The following is a 17835-nucleotide window of genomic DNA, read 5'->3' on the forward strand; positions in this document are numbered from 1 at the left end:
TAGCTGTTCATAAATGATCTCGTCGTGTTGACAGACGAGCTCGGTGATTTCCAGATAAAGGGAGCGATATAAGCACTACTACAGTTCTTTCGATCAAACTCAATCACTGTTAGGAAATCACCTTCCCCGAAAGTCCTGTTAACAGAGTTGTGTTGACAGAAACCAATCAATAAAAATAAACTCAGCTATTGTGTTGAAAAGTGATGAGAACTAAAAAGAAGATGCAACAATGAACATAGCACAAAAGCAGTTTACAAAAAAAAAACAATGACCATAGTAACCATAAATCACAGAAGAATTACATGAACCTCCAGACTTTTATTTTCGACGTAAAACAATGTCGTCAAAAGACACAAGCTTAGCAACAGCAGCAGCAGCAGATTTAGACTTTTCCCTTTTCAGTTCAACTTTGAGATCCAACAAAGTCAGCTCCAGGTTCTTGATGCGTTGCTCAACTTCTTGGACCCGAGATCCATCCGCATCTGCATTGTTTCTCTCCAAGGACACCTCCTCAAGCTTTGACTTTAACCAATCCAGCTTGAATCCCGCTTCTGCTAGCTCATTCAACTGGCTCTCAGCGTTGCTTAGCTCAGTATTAGAAAAGCTCTGTGGAGGCTTGCGCAGTGTCTCGATGAGGCTGAGAAGAAGATTCATGTATGCTGCCTTCACACCTTTGTCCTTTGGTTTGAAATCAATAGCAATGTTTGGGTGTTCCTTGAAAATTTTGTGCACCGAATCATACTGCCAGCAAGAAAAGGTGTGCAGGTTGTTACAAATGAAAGTCATATATCAATAAGTACTGGAGAGATAATTAATATATAAAAATGGTTAGAGTCAATCCAGTTATGGCCAGTTTTAAATTGAAAACTTATATTGAACATAGGTCAAATACTATTATTTAGTTAACCACAACATCCAGTTATCCAAAGGGAAGCTCCTTAACATACCTGACTATAAAGAACCTCAAAACCCTTGAGAACTAACGTCTCTTGCCCGGTTAACTCTGCTTCATGAACAATGTCAACTACTTCTACATCCACTTTAATGATCAGTTTGCTATTTTCCAGAAATCCTTCTTCTTTAAGCTTGCTAAGTGGCAATGTCTTATGACCCCAGGGTGAGAGCTGAGCGCAGAATAAACATGATCTTTCTGCAAGACAAAAAAATATTAAAATATAAACTCTTCTTTCAAGCAGGTATGGTGTAAAATTTATGTTCCTATATACTCAAAATATGGAAGATATTCTGGACAATAGCCCTGATTTCTTCATGATCCACTTTTATATCTTTCATATACTCTAGTGTTTACTCGAGAAGTTCTCACTAAATGTTTGGTATCAACTGAAAGGTCAAACATTCCTCCCTAAAAAAATATTTTTCGCAATAGTATCAATGTTTAAACCAAAATAAAAACATTACATTTATTTCATAAACTAAGATGTTATGCATAAAACACAATGATTAAACAATTTTTTTTCTTTCTACAAAAATATAATCAAACTGCAAAATATAATTGGTTAAATTGTTTTCAATAAATTTTAAACATAGAAATGCCAAAAAATTACATTTATAAACATCATTTTTTTATAAAAAAAAACATCATATATTACAAGAGGGATGGGATATAAAACATGGAAGAAGATTTTGTTTTGATCAAAAACATGGAAGAAGATATGATCACTATTACCAGTTGCGCGGTGGAGAACCTTTCCGGATTGGTTCAAAAGAGTGAATCGAAAGTTAGCTTTCCTTTCCCATCCAGTTCGCAATGATTTAGGATTATAAACGCATAGGTACACACTCAAGTGATCATCAAATAATATGGTTTCCTTGGGATGAACTAGAAGATACCTAAAGGATTAAAAACAAAGAGTACTCATTCTAGCTAGTTTCATATAAACATTGATTCTTCTCGCTTACCATTCACACCCGCCGCTTAAAAACTTTGGAGACTTTATCGGATATATATTGTCGGAGAAGTTATCTATCTCGAACGTGTAACTCGTTTGCAACTGATCACTCTTATCTGTTCAAAAACGATCTCTTAGCCTTTGTTTCTTTGAGTTTTGAGGGATAAAACAACCAAACAAAGCTGAAGGCGAAGGAAATCATGAGAAATTACGACTTACCTGAGATACTCTTCTGCATTTGATTCCCCATATCTTATGATGAGGCTTCTTCATTCAAGCGGTAGAATAGTTTTTGAAAGAAAGTGCAAAGCGAAACCCTAATTATTTAGGAGAGATTAAACACCGAGTATTTATAAGCCTAAATCTACAAAATCTCACAAAATATAATACTGGATAAATTTCCTTACAATTTAGTTACAAGATTTACAACAAAAAGAATCTTGTAACTGAATACAAAACAATAACTGTATCAAAATTTCAGTTTGAAAAAGTTCAATTATAATATTTAGGTTTTGTAAGATTTTATTTTTACATGATACATTCATCTATATTATTAAAACTGAATTACAAATTATATTTATTTGAAAATATGGATAGTAATTTTTTAAAAAAGAAGTTTATTTGAAAATATAGATATTAGATTAAAAAAGAAGTTTGTTTGGAGCAGTTTTAAAAGAAAAAAAAGTTTGTTTTGGAAATATGGATAGTAGTTTTTAAAAAAGATTTGTTTGGAAACATAGATAACAGATTAAAAAAAAAATTTTGGAAACATGAATAAACGTTTAAGAGAATGAATAATTTTTTTTAAAACATGAATTTTGGATTTTTATATATTCAAGTATTTAAACCAACTTAAAAGATCATATATATATTTTGGATGTTTTATATACATTAAATCTAAAATGATTAATATATATCAGTATATAAGTCTATTTTGGATACATTTGGGTATTCAAAATATTTTTTTTTCGGATCAGATGTGGTTTCAGTTTTCTAGATACAAAAAATTGAATAATTTGGATATTTAATTAATTTCAGTTCGGATTTGATACTATTTTTTGGATAGGGATCGGTCAATTTTTTGGATTCAGGTTTTTTTGCCCAGCCTTAATATTAACATGAAAAATAAATAACAATATATCTTATAAAAAATACACTCAAACGGACACACATATCAAAATCTAAATCTAGTATTATTATTTAAATTTGAAATATTCTATATAACTAAATTGGAATAGAATAAACCAATAAAACAATGCTCTCTATGAATATGGATAGATAGAAACTTTAAAATAGGTTCTCTCGGCTACCCAAAAAAAATATTACTCCGTACTAGTTAATTTCGAAAAAATTAAGGAGACTTAATATGTTTACTAGATTTTGACCCGCGCTTCGAAAGCGCGGGTATTATTTTTCACTTTTATAAAATATATTATTTGTTTGTAATTATTGAATTTATTTATTTTAATAAAATTTTCTTTATAATAAATTCGACATAGAGTGTCTCTGATAAACTATGTATTTCTTTAGTTTTTTTTATTCGCTCTTCAATCAACATATTTATTTGGCTTGTTGTTAAAATAAATGATTATACTTTGATCTCTGCACCTCCGCGGATGTATATTTTTAAAAATATGATGATATTTGTTTTTCATGTAATTATTATGGTTTGGCAAAATGAATCCGAGGAACAGAACTGATACCAATCCGTAAATATAGTACCAAATCTGAACATAAATTGATTAAATATTCGAATTATTTAAAATTTTGTTAGTTAGAGAACCGAATCGGATCCGAACCGAAGTATTCGTGTACCTGAATTTATCTAAAAATAGATTTATATATTTATATATATATATTATTTTTGTATTTTGATGTATATAAAACATCAAGAATGATACCTTTAAATTACTTTAAAATACTTGAAAATATATATAGATAGTCAAAAACAAATATCTGAAATAGTTAAAGTATATTCAAATCACCAAAAAATACTTAAAATAATTATTGATTTCGTATCCAAATTTTTAAATCATACCAATTGATATGTTAAGCTTAGGTATTCTGACATATGTTATTTAAATTTATAGGTAATATATTACTTTATTTATAGATTTTGAGAAATTTTAAATATATAGTGATTTAAAACTTTAAAAATAATTTAAATATGTTATCCAAACCCAAACCAAACCCGTAAAGATCCGAATCAAACTCAAACAAAAATTTAGAAACATCGTAATAGGACTGAAATATTTGACCTTGAAAACCCGAAACGCAAACTGATCAGAACCAAACCCGTATGGATGTCTGAAAACCCATCCTTAGTCATTATTATATATCGTATAATTTCATCATATAATTAATCATATTTTATATGTACCATAATATAAGTAATGATATAATTAATACTTATTTAATATGTATCATCATATAAATAATTACATATATTATATTTTAAAATTTTAATATGAAATATGAAATATAAAAACCATAATTTGAATTGGTATTTTAAATTGGGCTTTGTATTGTATTTTTCTTATATATATTGACAACATTCTTTTATAATGGATTTAATAACTTAAGCCCATTATTTTTTCTATTTAATACTACTATCTTTGTTTCCAAACAATTTTTTTTTTAAAAGACTACAATCCATGTTTCCAAACACACCAAATTTTTTTAATACTCTTATCCAAGTATCCAAACACACCGAATTTGTACTTCAGCTTTAATAAGATAGATGTGTCATAAACACTATAATATTACCAGGCCTAAGCACCTCATTTGGTTGTTTGACTGATCAAGCAAGGAGTATAGTGATGGGACAGCCAAAAAATGATTAAGAAAAACTATCAAGCAAACTTGTTTGAGATACAAAGGAAGACAAAAAAAACTAAAACAAAAAAATAAACACTCACCAAACTTTCACTAGAAAAACACATTTAGTGTTTTTAGAAGCAAGCCAAAAAGAATTTCTTTATCAAAATGCGTATGCACTCAAATGGAGAAACTCTTGGAGGAGCAGCAGCTGTAGCAGATTTGTTATTCTCCTTCTCCGGTTCAATTTTGAGTGCAGAAGATGGTTCCTTCCTCTTCAAGGAAACTTCCTCAAGCTTTGACTTCAACCAATCCAGCTTAAAGCCAGCATCAGTTAGCTCGCTCAACTCGCTGCCTGCGTTGCTTAGCTCAGTCTCCGACAAGCTCTGAGGAGGCTTGTCTAGTGTCTGGACTAGACCGAGGAGAATATTCATGTATGCTGTCTTCACCTCTCTGATTTCTGATCTAATATCTACCGCAACGTCTGGGTGCTTCACAAACATGTTGCATACTGAAACAGCCTGCCAGTGTTACACAGAAATGCTAACTAGATACAAAGTTCAGACTGTATCTTTAATTGGATATACAGACGAAAACAAAAAGAAAAGACCCAAAAATCCATATATATATATATATATATACTGGTTCATTGACGTACCTGACTATTAAGAACATGGAAACCGTGAACAACTACAATCTCATTCTCTGTTGATTTTCCTTCATAAACAACTTTAGTTACTTTAATGTCGACTTCAATGGTTAGTTTGTTGTTCTCCATAAACCCATCTTGTTGAAGCTTGGTAAGAGTCAACACTTTGATAATACCCCAGCTTGGAGTCTCAGCACAGAACAATCTGCTTTTTTCTGTATGTACATAAAAAGATAAATCAACTTTTCTTTCATCAAATCAGGTATGATGTATAATCAATCGCACTGCTTATAAGACCATGTTCAATATATTTTGCTATTTTTTCTCTAAAACAAAATAATTTTCTTATATATATATATAGAGGAAAATAGAGAAATGTGTTAGAGGTGCCCTCTAACTTGTAAGTCCTGAAATTCAAGAGAAAAAAAAGAAAACTGAAGATATGATCATATCATTTATACCAACGGTTGTATGTAGAACTTTGCCAGATTGATTCAACAAAACAAAACAAAAACTAGCTTGTCTTCTCCATCCAGGTAGCAGTGTTCGAGGATTCACAACGCTTAGGGAGAGAGACAAGTGATCATCCACAATTTTTCCCTCCGGATAAACACAAAGATACCTAACAGAAGAAACCTTTTTACTATCAGCTCAAACATCTATCTAAGACGTTTCGTATAAGAAAGCTAAAGATCTTTATTATTCTCGTTTTGTACCATTCGCAGCCGCCGCTTGAGAAACGATCTGACTTCATCGCACTATTCTTTTCGGAAAAGTTGTTTATCTCCCAACTCAAAGCCTTCTCCATCTGCTAAAAAATGCTCTGTCGATTTAAGGGTTTAGTGCTTCCAAGTGTTGATTAGTAGTGTTTATCCAGTTGTGGTATATAAACCTTCCAGGAATATTCCAGAAATATTTCATAAAAATCGGGATAGCTTTTACAATTATCAAAGAAATTAAATATTTTGTATGTCCTTAATTTTCGATAAGACATAATTTGATTTCTTCCGACTTAAATATGTATAATCGATTGCCATTCATAACAAAATAATCAGTCTTTAATATTGAACACTCCAATGTCTTATAGTCTGCAACCAACACATAAAACAACAAACGTTTCCAATTCGAAACTGAATTGAGCAACAACAATGTCTCCAGTGTATTAAAAGTATGTCACGTTTCAAAGCTTTGAAAGTAAACCAGTCTGAAGAGGCTTTGGTGCTACAACCTCTTTGACCTCACTGTCCTTAGTATCCATTTCGCATGCAGGATTCGGTGGGACATCGACGGCCGGTGAGCAGTTGAAAAATCCATGTGGCTGTGAAGACCAAAACATTTTATTTGTAGATTTTTTATTGTAAGTTAAAGTTACGTAACAGACAAAGATTTTGACTTTACCATTAGTGTGAAACCAATATGTTCAACGGGCATAACCGGCCAATCTTCAAGTCTAGGAACATGTATGATCCCAAACACATACCTGTAAAAACCAAAATTCTCACATTTAAAATCACACCATTTCTGGTAATTAGTAGTTTAATGTGAGAAGGATACATACCAAAGAACGACATCAGATTCTTCCAAGGACCGGTTCTGTTTGACCCATGTGGCGAGACCTTCTCCAGCGCGTGGGTTTTGGTTTGGGAACTCTCCTCCTGGAAACTTCTCGTCAGGTGCATAACGGGTAACCCACAGATTATGCTTCAGGAATGCAGCTCTTCTTAAAAACTTGGCCTCGGGTCGAGCTAGTGGCAAACAGTTTGAGCCCGGAACAAGTTTGTATCCCGTTAATTGACCCGTTCTGTTTACTGTCCTTGTGTTCCTTACCTGACAACATATTAACAATGAGTTGTCGATAGCAACAAGAAGAAAACACTTAATTCATTGAATATATTGATGGTTTCAGATGAGAGAGGGAGACTAAGAATAGTGAACGAGATCGTGCAAGGTACAGTTCGCTTACAATCCAATGGCGAGCACTAAAAGGGTCACAGTCACGCGTCGCCTCTGCTTCAGATCTAAGTAACTTCTCTTCTGCATAAAAAGCATTGTTGTGGATATTGTTCTCACCGGGCTCGTCAACTTTGACATTCACCTCAACTACCTACAGATAAAAAGTTACATTCAGCTGACCACTCAGCAAAATCACCAACCTGACTACGTGTATCCTTAGTATTTTTCAAGCACTAGGGATTCTACAAAAATATGTATGTGTTCAGCAAGAAGAACAGCAGTTACCTGGTTATAAGCTTCACCAGGTTTACAGTCAACGGACATATCCATGCGAGCGATAAAGAAATGTTGATGAACTGGTGCATACAACCCCGGAGCAATAGTAGTACCGTACTTTCGAGTTTCTCCTGGCTGCAGCGCTCCTAGACTGAGGATACCAGTAAGTTTTACTTCAGCTTCTATTTTCCCATCCTACAGTAAATCAGTCAAGACATAAATGATATTAAGTCTTCAAATGTCTATAAAGATGAAACACCATACATATCATCAAACAAATGAAACTCAGGTGGACACTTCAGCACTGTAAATCAATGTCCACAACTGAACAATGACAAGCAGGGTGTTAAGGCTTAAAGCCTTAAAACAATTGTGAGGTGCCAAACACAAGATTTATTCTCATGCAGGGACATATAATTGTCTTCCTTTTAGAAAATAGATGCAAAGATGACTAGTATCTACTTTACTTTTAAAAATGATTAATCACGTTTCCCACTAACCTGGTAGAAGTGCCAGTAAAATCCATACTCGTAGTTAGCCACAGTACAAAAGAAAGAGACAGTCAGCCTCCTAGATCTTCTCACTTCAGCCAATCCTGTTCTCCAGTCCTGATGTTTCCACAAAATCCCATGGTCCTCTTCATGCAAGCATACGCAGTTCTCAATTGTTTCAACTCCTCCAGTGAAATTTGTGAAATGGGCATCAAAGTACTTGATAGATCCCAGACAGTCGCACCCCTATAAAACCTAATTGTTAAACGCAAACCGAGTTCTGGTTATATATTGAGAACACATAAACTGATTTCAAACCTTCTTAAGCGAATGTGCGTTTTTTCCAAGACCATCCTCCCCTGCATCAAAAGCATTCTTCCTGTAATGTGGCTCATTCGGATCACCATATGGCACAACCATCTCCACAAAACTTAGCCTGTGTGCAACAGGCCTTCGACCTCGACTGCCATCAACATATGCTACCGAATGTATGACCAAACCTTCCCTTGGAGTGAACCCAATACGAAAGTTCCACTGTAAACAAAAAGTTTAGCCATATTTAGATACTAACATCAGGTTTCAATTAGGGATGTTGGTGGAAAACTACCTTCTGCCACTCGACAAAGTAACCCCTTACGCGGAAACTTGGACCTTCAGGCTGAATAATCTCGAGAGGCTTAACGTCACTTCTATCAACACCACCTCTACTCTCACCTGGTGTATAATTCCTCAAAGGGTCAGATGGGGGAAGTGGCACAAACTTACGGTCTTCAAACTCGATCACCACCATATTTTGCATGTCTACAAGTATATAAATGCCCTCAACTGGACGAGCATAGCCATTTTCCATTGGGCAATCACTATCAGTTCGACAGTATAAAAGAGGCTTCGCAAGCCTGCGACTAGGAGCGTCAGCTTCACTATGATAACCCACACACCTGCACAATAAGTTCAGAGGCAGGCTCAAGGAAAAAGTACACCTTAATTTACAACTCTCAGCAACTAACAAGATGTTATTAACATACCAGGGATCAACCATCACTAGATCCATGTCGTCGATACCTCTCCTCTTCATTGCCTCAATGAATGGAGGGAAGTCTTTGACAATGGCTTCACATTCAGCATACTCAGCCGCATCCTAAAATCACAATACTCTTAGACTGAGAAGCTCGAGAACAAAAAACAGCATCTAAACTTCTTAGGACATACCATGGGTGGCTGAACATCAGGTATCACTTGCGAAGAAACCACTCTCCCCCTGTGATGCCCACCCCGAGTGACAGCATGAACTGAAGATAACTCCACGATCCACACACTTGTCTCATTAGAAGTCTTGTTGTACACAACAAGTCTCGCTCGCCTCGGAGGAAGCTTCATAGGTATCACAGGTCCAGCTTTGTTTCTCGGAAGCAGTGAGGGCTGGAACGGAGGGAAAAAGTAAGCATCTGCCAGCGCCACAACATGCTTCTCTGGCTCCACTGAACCCACCTCAATGAAACGCATGCTATCCCTAACCTGCCAAAGCAAAAAAACCAAACCGTTTCACCATATATCTTCAGCACCATGATAATACATTTGATTTCGAGAATGTTTGTTAGTGTTTGTACCTCAGGGTTAGCACCGGCGGCGCGAACAGTGGCCACAGCAACTGATATCTCTGCAGCAGATAGAGGATCCAAGGGGTGCTTTGTTTCCGTCCTTGGCATCACAGAGATTCCTGCATTGGTGATCACAAATAAACACCATAGTGATCAATTTAGCTATCTATCATCCAAGTAATCCAAACTATTAATACAGTATGTATTAAATGTCGGTTATGTAACTCCGGTTTAGTCTTTGTACATTGATACCCGGTTTGTTCCGGTTAGGTAGTAAATGACTATATACAGTTGTAACTACCTAACCAGAACAAACCGGGTATCAATGTACAAAGACTAAACCGGATTTACATAACCGACATTTAATACATATCAATACAAACAAAAAATCACGAATCGAAGATCAGTACCAACTACAGGAGAATCAATCTAAAGGCAGATCGTAAGATTCTTTAGATTCGAAACAGTTATTCAGTTAGAGATTTGATAATACCTTTGTTTGCTGGTTTCTTGGCCGTGTCTGGGATCGAATCGACGGGACGGATTACGGACTCAACGGCGGAGAGGAGTTTCGGAGGAGGAGGAGCGGAGGCGGAGTGGTGAGCACATGGCGTCGTCTTTTGCGAAGTTGAGGCCATTGAATAGGGTTTACGAGTTCGCCGAATCCACCAAAGTAAGTCTCAACACAATCTACTGACATACAGCAACACCTCTCTCTCTCTCTCTATCGGTGGATCTGAGTTTTCTCTGAGGTGAGGTAAGTGTGATCGCACCTTTTTTCCCGTGGTGGTGGGAGGAAGAGGAAGAGAGTGATTCAATTTGCTTTATAGAGTCCAAGCAGAAGCTGCCAAGCCTACTTGTGGGCTCTACTTTGTTTTTATCCAGTATATATACAGTATACAGTATCTATAAAGGGAACTGGATTTTGACCCCAGATTTATGTTTTCTTTTGGTTGTTTCGAGTAAATGTAAGTAAATCTGTAATCTTTACTTTTAATTGTTGACTTTTATACTTTTAATTGTTGACTTTTATATATGGAGTGTTTTATACTATTTTATATATGGAGTTACCATTTTTAGAGATTTTGTGCATGTTTTTCAAAAGTGATATATATATATATATTTTTTTTTTTGAATATTTTTCATTTGTTTGTTAAAAAGCTAAAAATGTTATTGTATGAGAATCGATTTGTACCGGACTTAAAAATATGTATATTCAAAACTGGACTATATATATATATTATTTTATGATTTAGTTGAAACATCTTTTGTTAATAATGTTTGTTATTATTTTGTAACATTTTAAGTAATATGTTGTTATAAATTTAGAGTTTAAAAATGTTCTATTTTAATTATAAATAGTTTAATTTAAGTTATTTTGTAAATTTTTAGATATAATTTACAAATATTGACTGAATATAGTATGCCATGTCAGTTTTAGGCAATGTTTTAAAAACCGACCCGGACACTGAACCGGACTACTTACCGAATCACTGGATCATTGGGTCGACCGCGGGTGAACCGCGGGTTAAGAAATGAATTAATTTTATTATATAATAATATATTAGTTATGAAAATAAAAATATAGAAACTAAAGTTAATATTTTCTAAATGTTCTTTAAAACATAAAATAATAGTTTGGATATGTATATATTTTATGTTTAAAAATATTTTAAAAATACTTAGCTTTACTTTTTATATTTTCATTTTCATTTGATATATAAACTATCAAAAAATAGCTTAGACTATTTAAGTTAGAAACATGTAAAAAATAAATCATTTGTTAATCGGCAAAGAATAGAGTTGTAAACTTAGAATAGATTTTACTATAGATTTATATTAAAAAATAATCAAAAAGAAAAAAAAAGGAAGAAAAAAAAGATACAGAGCCCGTAAAAGTTAGCAGAAGAAAAAAAAAACGACGAAAAAAATAACCAAAAGAAACCTAACTTTTAATTGGAAATTTAGAATATTAAATGAATCTAAAAATAATTAAAAGTTTTAGAAAATGTAAAAGTTATCTATTGGTTCAACTAGTGGTTCAACCGGTACCGGATTTCAGGTTTTAATGGGTTTTTGCAATTTTTTGCGGTTTTTTAAATTTTAGGTTTTTTACAAAACCCGAACCGGATTTATTTCGGGTCACTGGGTTTACCAGTTCAATCGCGGATCCGGTTCGGATTTCAAAATACTGGTTTTAGATCTAAAATATCCGAACCCGATTCAGATTTAATATGGATCCGACAGAACCCGATCCAAACCCGATCCGAAGATCCATATGCGCAGTCCTAGATGAAACCGTTCTCAGATATGAATTCAAATCGAATGAAACATAGATAATTTGAAAAACCGAAATGAAAAACTTAAAGTAAATTTACGTAAATGTATTCGAAATATACTTGCAATAATAATTTTTAATATACAAATAGATCGTGGACTGGACCGCACAATCCATGCATGTAGTCACATACCAGCAAAAGAAAAAACACACTCTCTAGTCTCTACGACTATTTGAGTTTACGAGGCTCAAAATTTTTCGAATATTCTATATGCAAAATCTTAATCCATCCATGGCACAGATATATCCTTGCTCCCATTATCCTTTAAGCCTATCTACACTTCAGTTTCTGCACATTTTATATATGTTATATTGTTATCGCAGTGCCTGTAATCTTTAAAAGTTAGAAAACTGTCTTATAATAAAAACAAAGGAAGGAAGGTATCGAACGAACTCCTTCGTAGGTTTAGTCATTCAGCTCTAATTACTCCTAGCCTACTCGGGACTTTTATAATTTATTGGCCGATTAAATCCTTAACTTATACACGGCCGGAAGCCCAAGTTTCTAGTGCTTCCCTTCAGACAGGACCAGTTCTAACCCATGGCAACATGGACAATTACGATCTGTTCATAGGTCTAAATTTTTTTTAGTGTTATTTTATTAATTAAAAGGTTTATTTTTATTTGTTAAATTATCAATTAGTTGGTGAAATTATAATAAAAAGGTCTATGATTAACTAAACTTAATTGAAATACAATAAAAACAAAAAAGTATCTTTAATTACTCTCAATTTTCTATTAACAAAATCTAATTTACACACAAAAACTCATTTTCCAACTTTTCTTTGAATACCACATTCTTTTTTGCTTTAATCAAAAGAAACACAATAAATAAAAGTTGAAATTTTTTTATAAGAAGATTTTTATTTTATATTTCGCCTAAGGCAATTTTTTTTTTTTTAAGATGGCACTATCCTCAGGGCCGTTACTGGTTATCGTCAATGAAACATTGTCATGTGACTCATTTTATGTACTTATTAGGTTAACTTGACTACTTCTGGTTATCTTCTTTAGGTTTGCTGAGTTCTTCTCTAACCTTCTTTAATGGTCGTCTTTAAAAGCAACATGTTTAACATTCCACTAGATGTCCACCTAAATTTTAGAGTAAGTCATTTTGCTAATCGATATGTAATGTGTAGAAAAGGTCTATGAGAGCAAAAACAACACTAAATAAAGTTAGAACAAGTTAGTGATAGATTTGATCACATGTTGATGATATAGCATCGAAAATGACCTGAACCGGGTTTTGATTTGTCAATAGACGGATGATCTCTATTTGTATGCTTCATGTTCCTAATCACTGTCATGTGATTCTTGATGAGCTTTTTTACCGAAAATCAGGAAAACAAATATGTGGCAATTATATATGTAGCGTGACAACAAAAAAGAGAGTTATATATGTAGCGTCCTTAGTGAAATATCAAAAGAGACTAGTACAGAATTCAGGCCAATGTTTGGAGGACTGAAATCTACAAAAACCTTTTACAGTGAACGGTTTGTTTATCAAAATTTTCATTGTATTTATAATATTTCTAGTGTTCCATTTTTAGTTCAGCAAAAATAGGAAGCTGTATTATTTTAACATAAAGAACAATAAATTATTATACTTGTCAAAGATGTTGCTATATTTTTGTGATAAATATTTCACTCAGTTTACTTTTTTATTGAAACACATAAAATATATTGGATAAAATAAAACTGAAAACACTAAAAAATTACCAATAAAAAGTGTTTTTTAATTATGTATTATCAAAGGTAATCATTCGTAAATGTTTTCAATTAACTATACAATATTTTCATTATATAACAAATTAATGTCTAATAATACTATGACTTTTATGTTAAAAAAATATATTATCAATTATTATACTTATCGTTTTTTTATTTTGGTAAAAAATGAGCAAACGACAAAAAAAACTAACCACATTTAAAAAAAAAAGTTGAGCGATAAGGCTTTAAAGCTTTAAAAAGTAGCTGTAGAAAGAAAATATATCTTCTTTATTAAAAGAGAAATAATATTTTTATCTACTATGAAAAAGTCATATTAGGTTCATTTCATCAATTATATATATTTAATTATTTATATTAATCTATTGATCTATTAAATATATAATATTATTTCAAAACCTTAATAGTTATAAGGATATTAATAATAAATAATTTTAACTGAAAAAATAAATTATAATTTTAGCTAACAAAATATGTTGAAAAACAAATTTAACAAAATTTTAGTATAAGTTTTAAATATTTTTTTAAATTAATGCATGATTAATTCGTGATTAATAATATAGTGTTAAATAAAAATTTATTTAAAAAATACAAATACATTTTTATAAATTTTTAATTATAATCAATATTATATTAAAGTTATATATTTATAAAATGAAAGTTTACCCCGCACGGATGTGCAGGTTAAAGTTTAGTATTCTATTAATTTAGAATTCTATTTTTTTATCTATTTATAAATGTTGTCATTTAGATTTTGGACATGTTCATATTTCACTTTTTTTTGAACAACAGATGTACATATTTCACTAGAAATGTATATTAATAAGATCTTTTTGAAGTTCCCTTAATTAACTTTCAATATTTTAAATGTTCCACTCCTATTTTTATGGCTAACGAGATTAATTAGTTTCATCCTAATTACTATACATAAAACTTTCACCATTTATATTCATTTAAAATTATCAACATTTTATTGTATTTAATTGTTTCTTATTTATTTTTGCATTTAAACTTTTTAAAGCCTAATATAGTTGATATATTTAGTTGTGATACGTCAGAAATATAAACCAACATTGTTTCCATTTTGATTATTAATATGAATTTATGATTGGTAAATTATATTCATACAACTAATGATTTTTATAATATAATTAATACAACTATTTGATTTTTATAATATAATTAACTCTTTAGCATTTTCATAGCTATAGTGCTATATAAATATATAAGTGGTATTATAAGTAATTTTAATTAAACATAATGAACTCAAATGTGAGATAACATATTATATCATATTTTTATTAGAGAGCTATAAGTACTAAAAATGAAACTGATGGGCTAGTCATAACTCGCAGACATTCCTGAAAAAATATGAGAGCGAAGATAACCCAAGAACCAATGACTTAAGCAGACCAAACCCTGAAAGATACACCACCAAACCAAAACAGGTGCAAAATCAGTAAAAGCATGAGCTATGATCAAAGACCTACAAACTTGAAACGTTAAATGGAAAACACCGGCGAAGATTTACGCATCTTACACGCTGACACTCGTTAGGCAGAATAGCGATCTACAGAGTTAAACTAGTCACCCTCCTCGCTAGAGAAAACCCACAAATCAATCCCACTGCTTCGTCTTGAAACACTCACCCAATCCATGGTGGATAAAGGAAAGGTCTAGTAGATACTTCCACAGCAAATACAACTCACATCGACGAAACCAAAAAGCTAGAACCAGGCGAAAACGAATCGACCACGACTGCAAGCGACCGAAGAAAAACATAAGCATCACAACTCAAAACTAAAGAAAATCTCAACTTGACAACAACTGATTAAACACACACTCCAAATTCGAAGCAGAAATGAAGAAACACAATTCTGAGGCCGAAGACATCCCTCTCATCCTAGATGTCACCAAATCCAAAACCAAAACCTAAAATAGAGCACCCAAAGCAAGTAGCAATAAATCACAAGACATAAAAGAGGAGAACGCTGGTTCCGATGATAACATAACCACCGAAAACCAGCTGTTCGAATTCTTGACAGCGTTCTCTCTCTCTCCAACGGCCAGGGCTTCTAAAAACTAGGGTTGAAACCCTTCTCAACCCTTTTATTTTTTATGCGAAATACATTTTTTGTAATCTATTACAAAATACAAATTATCTCATATATTAACATAAACCAAAGAAAATGGTTTTCACCACTATCACAAGTCTTTAAATTGAAAACAAAAAAAATTAATTTTGTTTCTAACTAAAATATTTTTTCTTTCAATTTAAAGACTTGTGATAGTGGTGAAAAAAACTTATTTTGTGATTTTGGTGAAAAACTCGATTTTGGCGGAAAAATTCGATTTTGTGTGTTTGGCGAGAAATCTCACTTTACGGTTTTGGCAAAAAATCCTGATTTTACGGGTTTGGAAAGAAATCCCGTTTTGTGGTTTAGCGGAAAAACTCAATTTTCGGTTTTGGTGAAAAATTCCAATTTTACGGTTTGGGCAGAAAATCTCGATTTTATGGTTCTTGCGGGAAATCTTGATTTTACGGTTTTGGCAGGGATTCTTCTTTTTACGATTTTGACGGAAAATCTTAATTTCACGATTTTGGCGGGAAACCCTATTTTTACGATTTTCATGGGAAAACTCAATTTACAGTTTTGGTAAAAAATCTCAATTTTACAGTTTTGTAAAAAATCTCAATTTTACAGTTTTGGTGGGGAATCTCGATGTTACGATTTTTTTGGAAAATCTTGATTTTACGGTTGGTGGGAAAAATGCAATTTTACAGTTTTAAAAAAGACACTCCAGGACACCCTCTCCGGTAATCAGCAAATCCATACCTGGTGCAGGAGGAAGCCGCCGGATCTCGAGGACACCCTCTCCGGTGATGACATGCAAAACAGACGCGGCTTTTGATCATGGAACAATGAGGGCAGGATTCGCTTGGATCTTCACTGTTCCAACAGGGTTTTGCTTTCACCAAGGATCAGCTACAGAAGACAGTATCTCATCGCTGTTAATGGCGGAAGCAATCGCACTCCGACACGGGGTCACCACTGCAGTAGAACTAGGGCTCCAGAAGCTCATCTTTCTATCTGACAATCAAACGCTCATCAGAGCTATAAACAACGACACTCAGGTAAAGGAAATCTTTGGAATTGTGAAAGACATTCAAAGACTCTCCTCTGATTCTGTCGGTTTCACTTTCTCTCATATCTCTCGATCATCAAATGTCGCTGCCGATAGTTTGGCAAAACGATCTCTGTCTTCTTTGTTGTATTAAGGCCCATTTGGGCAGACCATGGGCCTGAGGCCATTTTTCAGTTGCAAGCTTAAGTGTTACAAAAAAAAAGACACTCGATTTTACGGTTTTGACAGAAAAACTCGATTTTACAATTTTGACATAAAACTTTGTTTTGTGGTTTTAACGGAAAAATCAAATTTTCGTGTTTGGTGGAAAACTCGATCTGGCAGAAAAACATTTTTCAATTTTAACGGAAATTCTTAATTTTTACTATTTTGGCAAAATTCCCTAATTTTACAATTTTCTAAGAAATTTTTATTTCCGAAGTTTTAACAAATACACCAAATCTTTGTTGTTTACAAAAGAAAAAATTATCTAACAAGTCTCAACCTGTCAAGACTTTGTATTTCTTTAACCGAGTTCTAAGTTGGCCTTAAATACTTTATGACTAATGCATTAGGGTTCCTAAATATTTGGATGGACTGGGCCAACACTAAATTTCTCAACCCTATATAACATTTCTAAGTGTGGAAGCACCTTAGCCTAGTGGTTAAGGTCTAAAGGCTTCTACATTCAGGTCTGGGGTTCGACTCCCAGACTATGCAATTTATTGCAGATTTTCTTTACATCCAGATTACAAGTCCCGGAGAGAGTGCGATTTATTAGGCAACTATGCAGATTATAGAAGAAAAAATTACATGCAACTATGCGATTATGGAAGAAAGGATTACAAGAGATCTTCAACATGGTGCAAGTAAATCTGGTCAGGCGTGGATCTTCATAGGACGGCTCAGATGATGCAGTTAGGTGTAAATCTTCATAAGACAGGTAGTA

At 33.1% G+C, this 17835-nt stretch overlaps 4 protein-coding genes across 4 annotated transcripts; 1 reads left to right on the top strand and 3 right to left on the bottom strand.

Annotated features, from left to right (window-relative positions):
* Window positions 1-208: 208 nt before the first annotated feature.
* Window positions 209-2220, bottom strand: LOC108845244 (MATH domain and coiled-coil domain-containing protein At2g42460-like). The gene is made up of 5 exons (XM_018618488.2): window positions 2130-2220; window positions 1921-2026; window positions 1688-1851; window positions 948-1150; window positions 209-741 (listed from the first exon to the last, which is right to left on the bottom strand). Exons 1-5 carry the CDS (start codon window positions 2158-2160, stop codon window positions 319-321), a joined length of 927 nt encoding a protein of 308 aa, XP_018473990.1. The 5' UTR covers window positions 2161-2220; the 3' UTR covers window positions 209-318.
* A 2514-nt stretch (window positions 2221-4734) lies between these two features.
* LOC108845243 (MATH domain and coiled-coil domain-containing protein At2g42460-like) lies at window positions 4735-6249 on the bottom strand. The gene is made up of 4 exons (XM_018618487.2): window positions 6093-6249; window positions 5838-5998; window positions 5386-5591; window positions 4735-5248 (listed from the first exon to the last, which is right to left on the bottom strand). The coding sequence occupies exons 1-4, from the start codon at window positions 6182-6184 to the stop codon at window positions 4862-4864; spliced, it is 846 nt and encodes a 281-aa protein (XP_018473989.1). The 5' UTR covers window positions 6185-6249; the 3' UTR covers window positions 4735-4861.
* Window positions 6250-6395: 146 nt separating this feature from the next.
* On the bottom strand, window positions 6396-10538 carry LOC130501345 (amine oxidase [copper-containing] zeta, peroxisomal-like). Its single transcript, XM_056996246.1, has 12 exons — window positions 10188-10538; window positions 9704-9813; window positions 9306-9611; window positions 9122-9234; window positions 8704-9034; window positions 8415-8630; window positions 8106-8342; window positions 7615-7800; window positions 7340-7480; window positions 6935-7203; window positions 6775-6856; window positions 6396-6694 (listed from the first exon to the last, which is right to left on the bottom strand). Exons 1-12 carry the CDS (start codon window positions 10330-10332, stop codon window positions 6557-6559), a joined length of 2274 nt encoding a protein of 757 aa, XP_056852226.1. The 5' UTR covers window positions 10333-10538; the 3' UTR covers window positions 6396-6556.
* Window positions 10539-16644: 6106 nt separating this feature from the next.
* LOC130501344 (uncharacterized) lies at window positions 16645-17040 on the top strand. Its single transcript, XM_056996245.1, has one exon. It carries the CDS (start codon window positions 16645-16647, stop codon window positions 17038-17040), a length of 396 nt encoding a protein of 131 aa, XP_056852225.1.
* The last annotated feature ends 795 nt before the right edge of the window (window positions 17041-17835 follow it).

This window comes from Raphanus sativus, unplaced genomic scaffold, assembly GCF_000801105.2.
Source record: "Raphanus sativus cultivar WK10039 unplaced genomic scaffold, ASM80110v3 Scaffold0169, whole genome shotgun sequence".
NCBI lineage: Eukaryota > Viridiplantae > Streptophyta > Magnoliopsida > Brassicales > Brassicaceae > Raphanus > Raphanus sativus.

What these genes read in the sequence shown, in the direction of transcription:
- LOC108845243 (XM_018618487.2), bottom strand. Translation starts at nt 6,184, where the DNA reads ATGGAGAAGGCTTTGAGTTGGGAGATAAACAACTTTTCCGAAAAGAAT. An exon ending in TCAAGCGGCGGCTGCGAATG is followed by an intron (nt 5,999 to 6,092) that starts GTACAAAACGAG and finishes TTCTTCTGTTAG; the next exon opens with GTATCTTTGTGTTTATCCGG. An exon ending in AGTTCTACATACAACCGTTG is followed by an intron (nt 5,592 to 5,837) that starts GTATAAATGATA and finishes ATGTACATACAG; the next exon opens with AAAAAAGCAGATTGTTCTGT.
- LOC130501344 (XM_056996245.1), top strand. Translation starts at nt 16,645, where the DNA reads ATGACATGCAAAACAGACGCGGCTTTTGATCATGGAACAATGAGGGCA.
- LOC130501345 (XM_056996246.1), bottom strand. Translation starts at nt 10,332, where the DNA reads ATGGCCTCAACTTCGCAAAAGACGACGCCATGTGCTCACCACTCCGCC. An exon ending in CAAGAAACCAGCAAACAAAG is followed by an intron (nt 9,814 to 10,187) that starts GTATTATCAAAT and finishes TCACCAATGCAG; the next exon opens with GAATCTCTGTGATGCCAAGG. An exon ending in ACTTTGTCGAGTGGCAGAAG is followed by an intron (nt 8,631 to 8,703) that starts GTAGTTTTCCAC and finishes TTTTGTTTACAG; the next exon opens with TGGAACTTTCGTATTGGGTT.
- LOC108845244 (XM_018618488.2), bottom strand. Translation starts at nt 2,160, where the DNA reads ATGGGGAATCAAATGCAGAAGAGTATCTCAG. An exon ending in TTAAGCGGCGGGTGTGAATG is followed by an intron (nt 1,852 to 1,920) that starts GTAAGCGAGAAG and finishes TTAATCCTTTAG; the next exon opens with GTATCTTCTAGTTCATCCCA. An exon ending in GGTTCTCCACCGCGCAACTG is followed by an intron (nt 1,151 to 1,687) that starts GTAATAGTGATC and finishes TTTGTCTTGCAG; the next exon opens with AAAGATCATGTTTATTCTGC.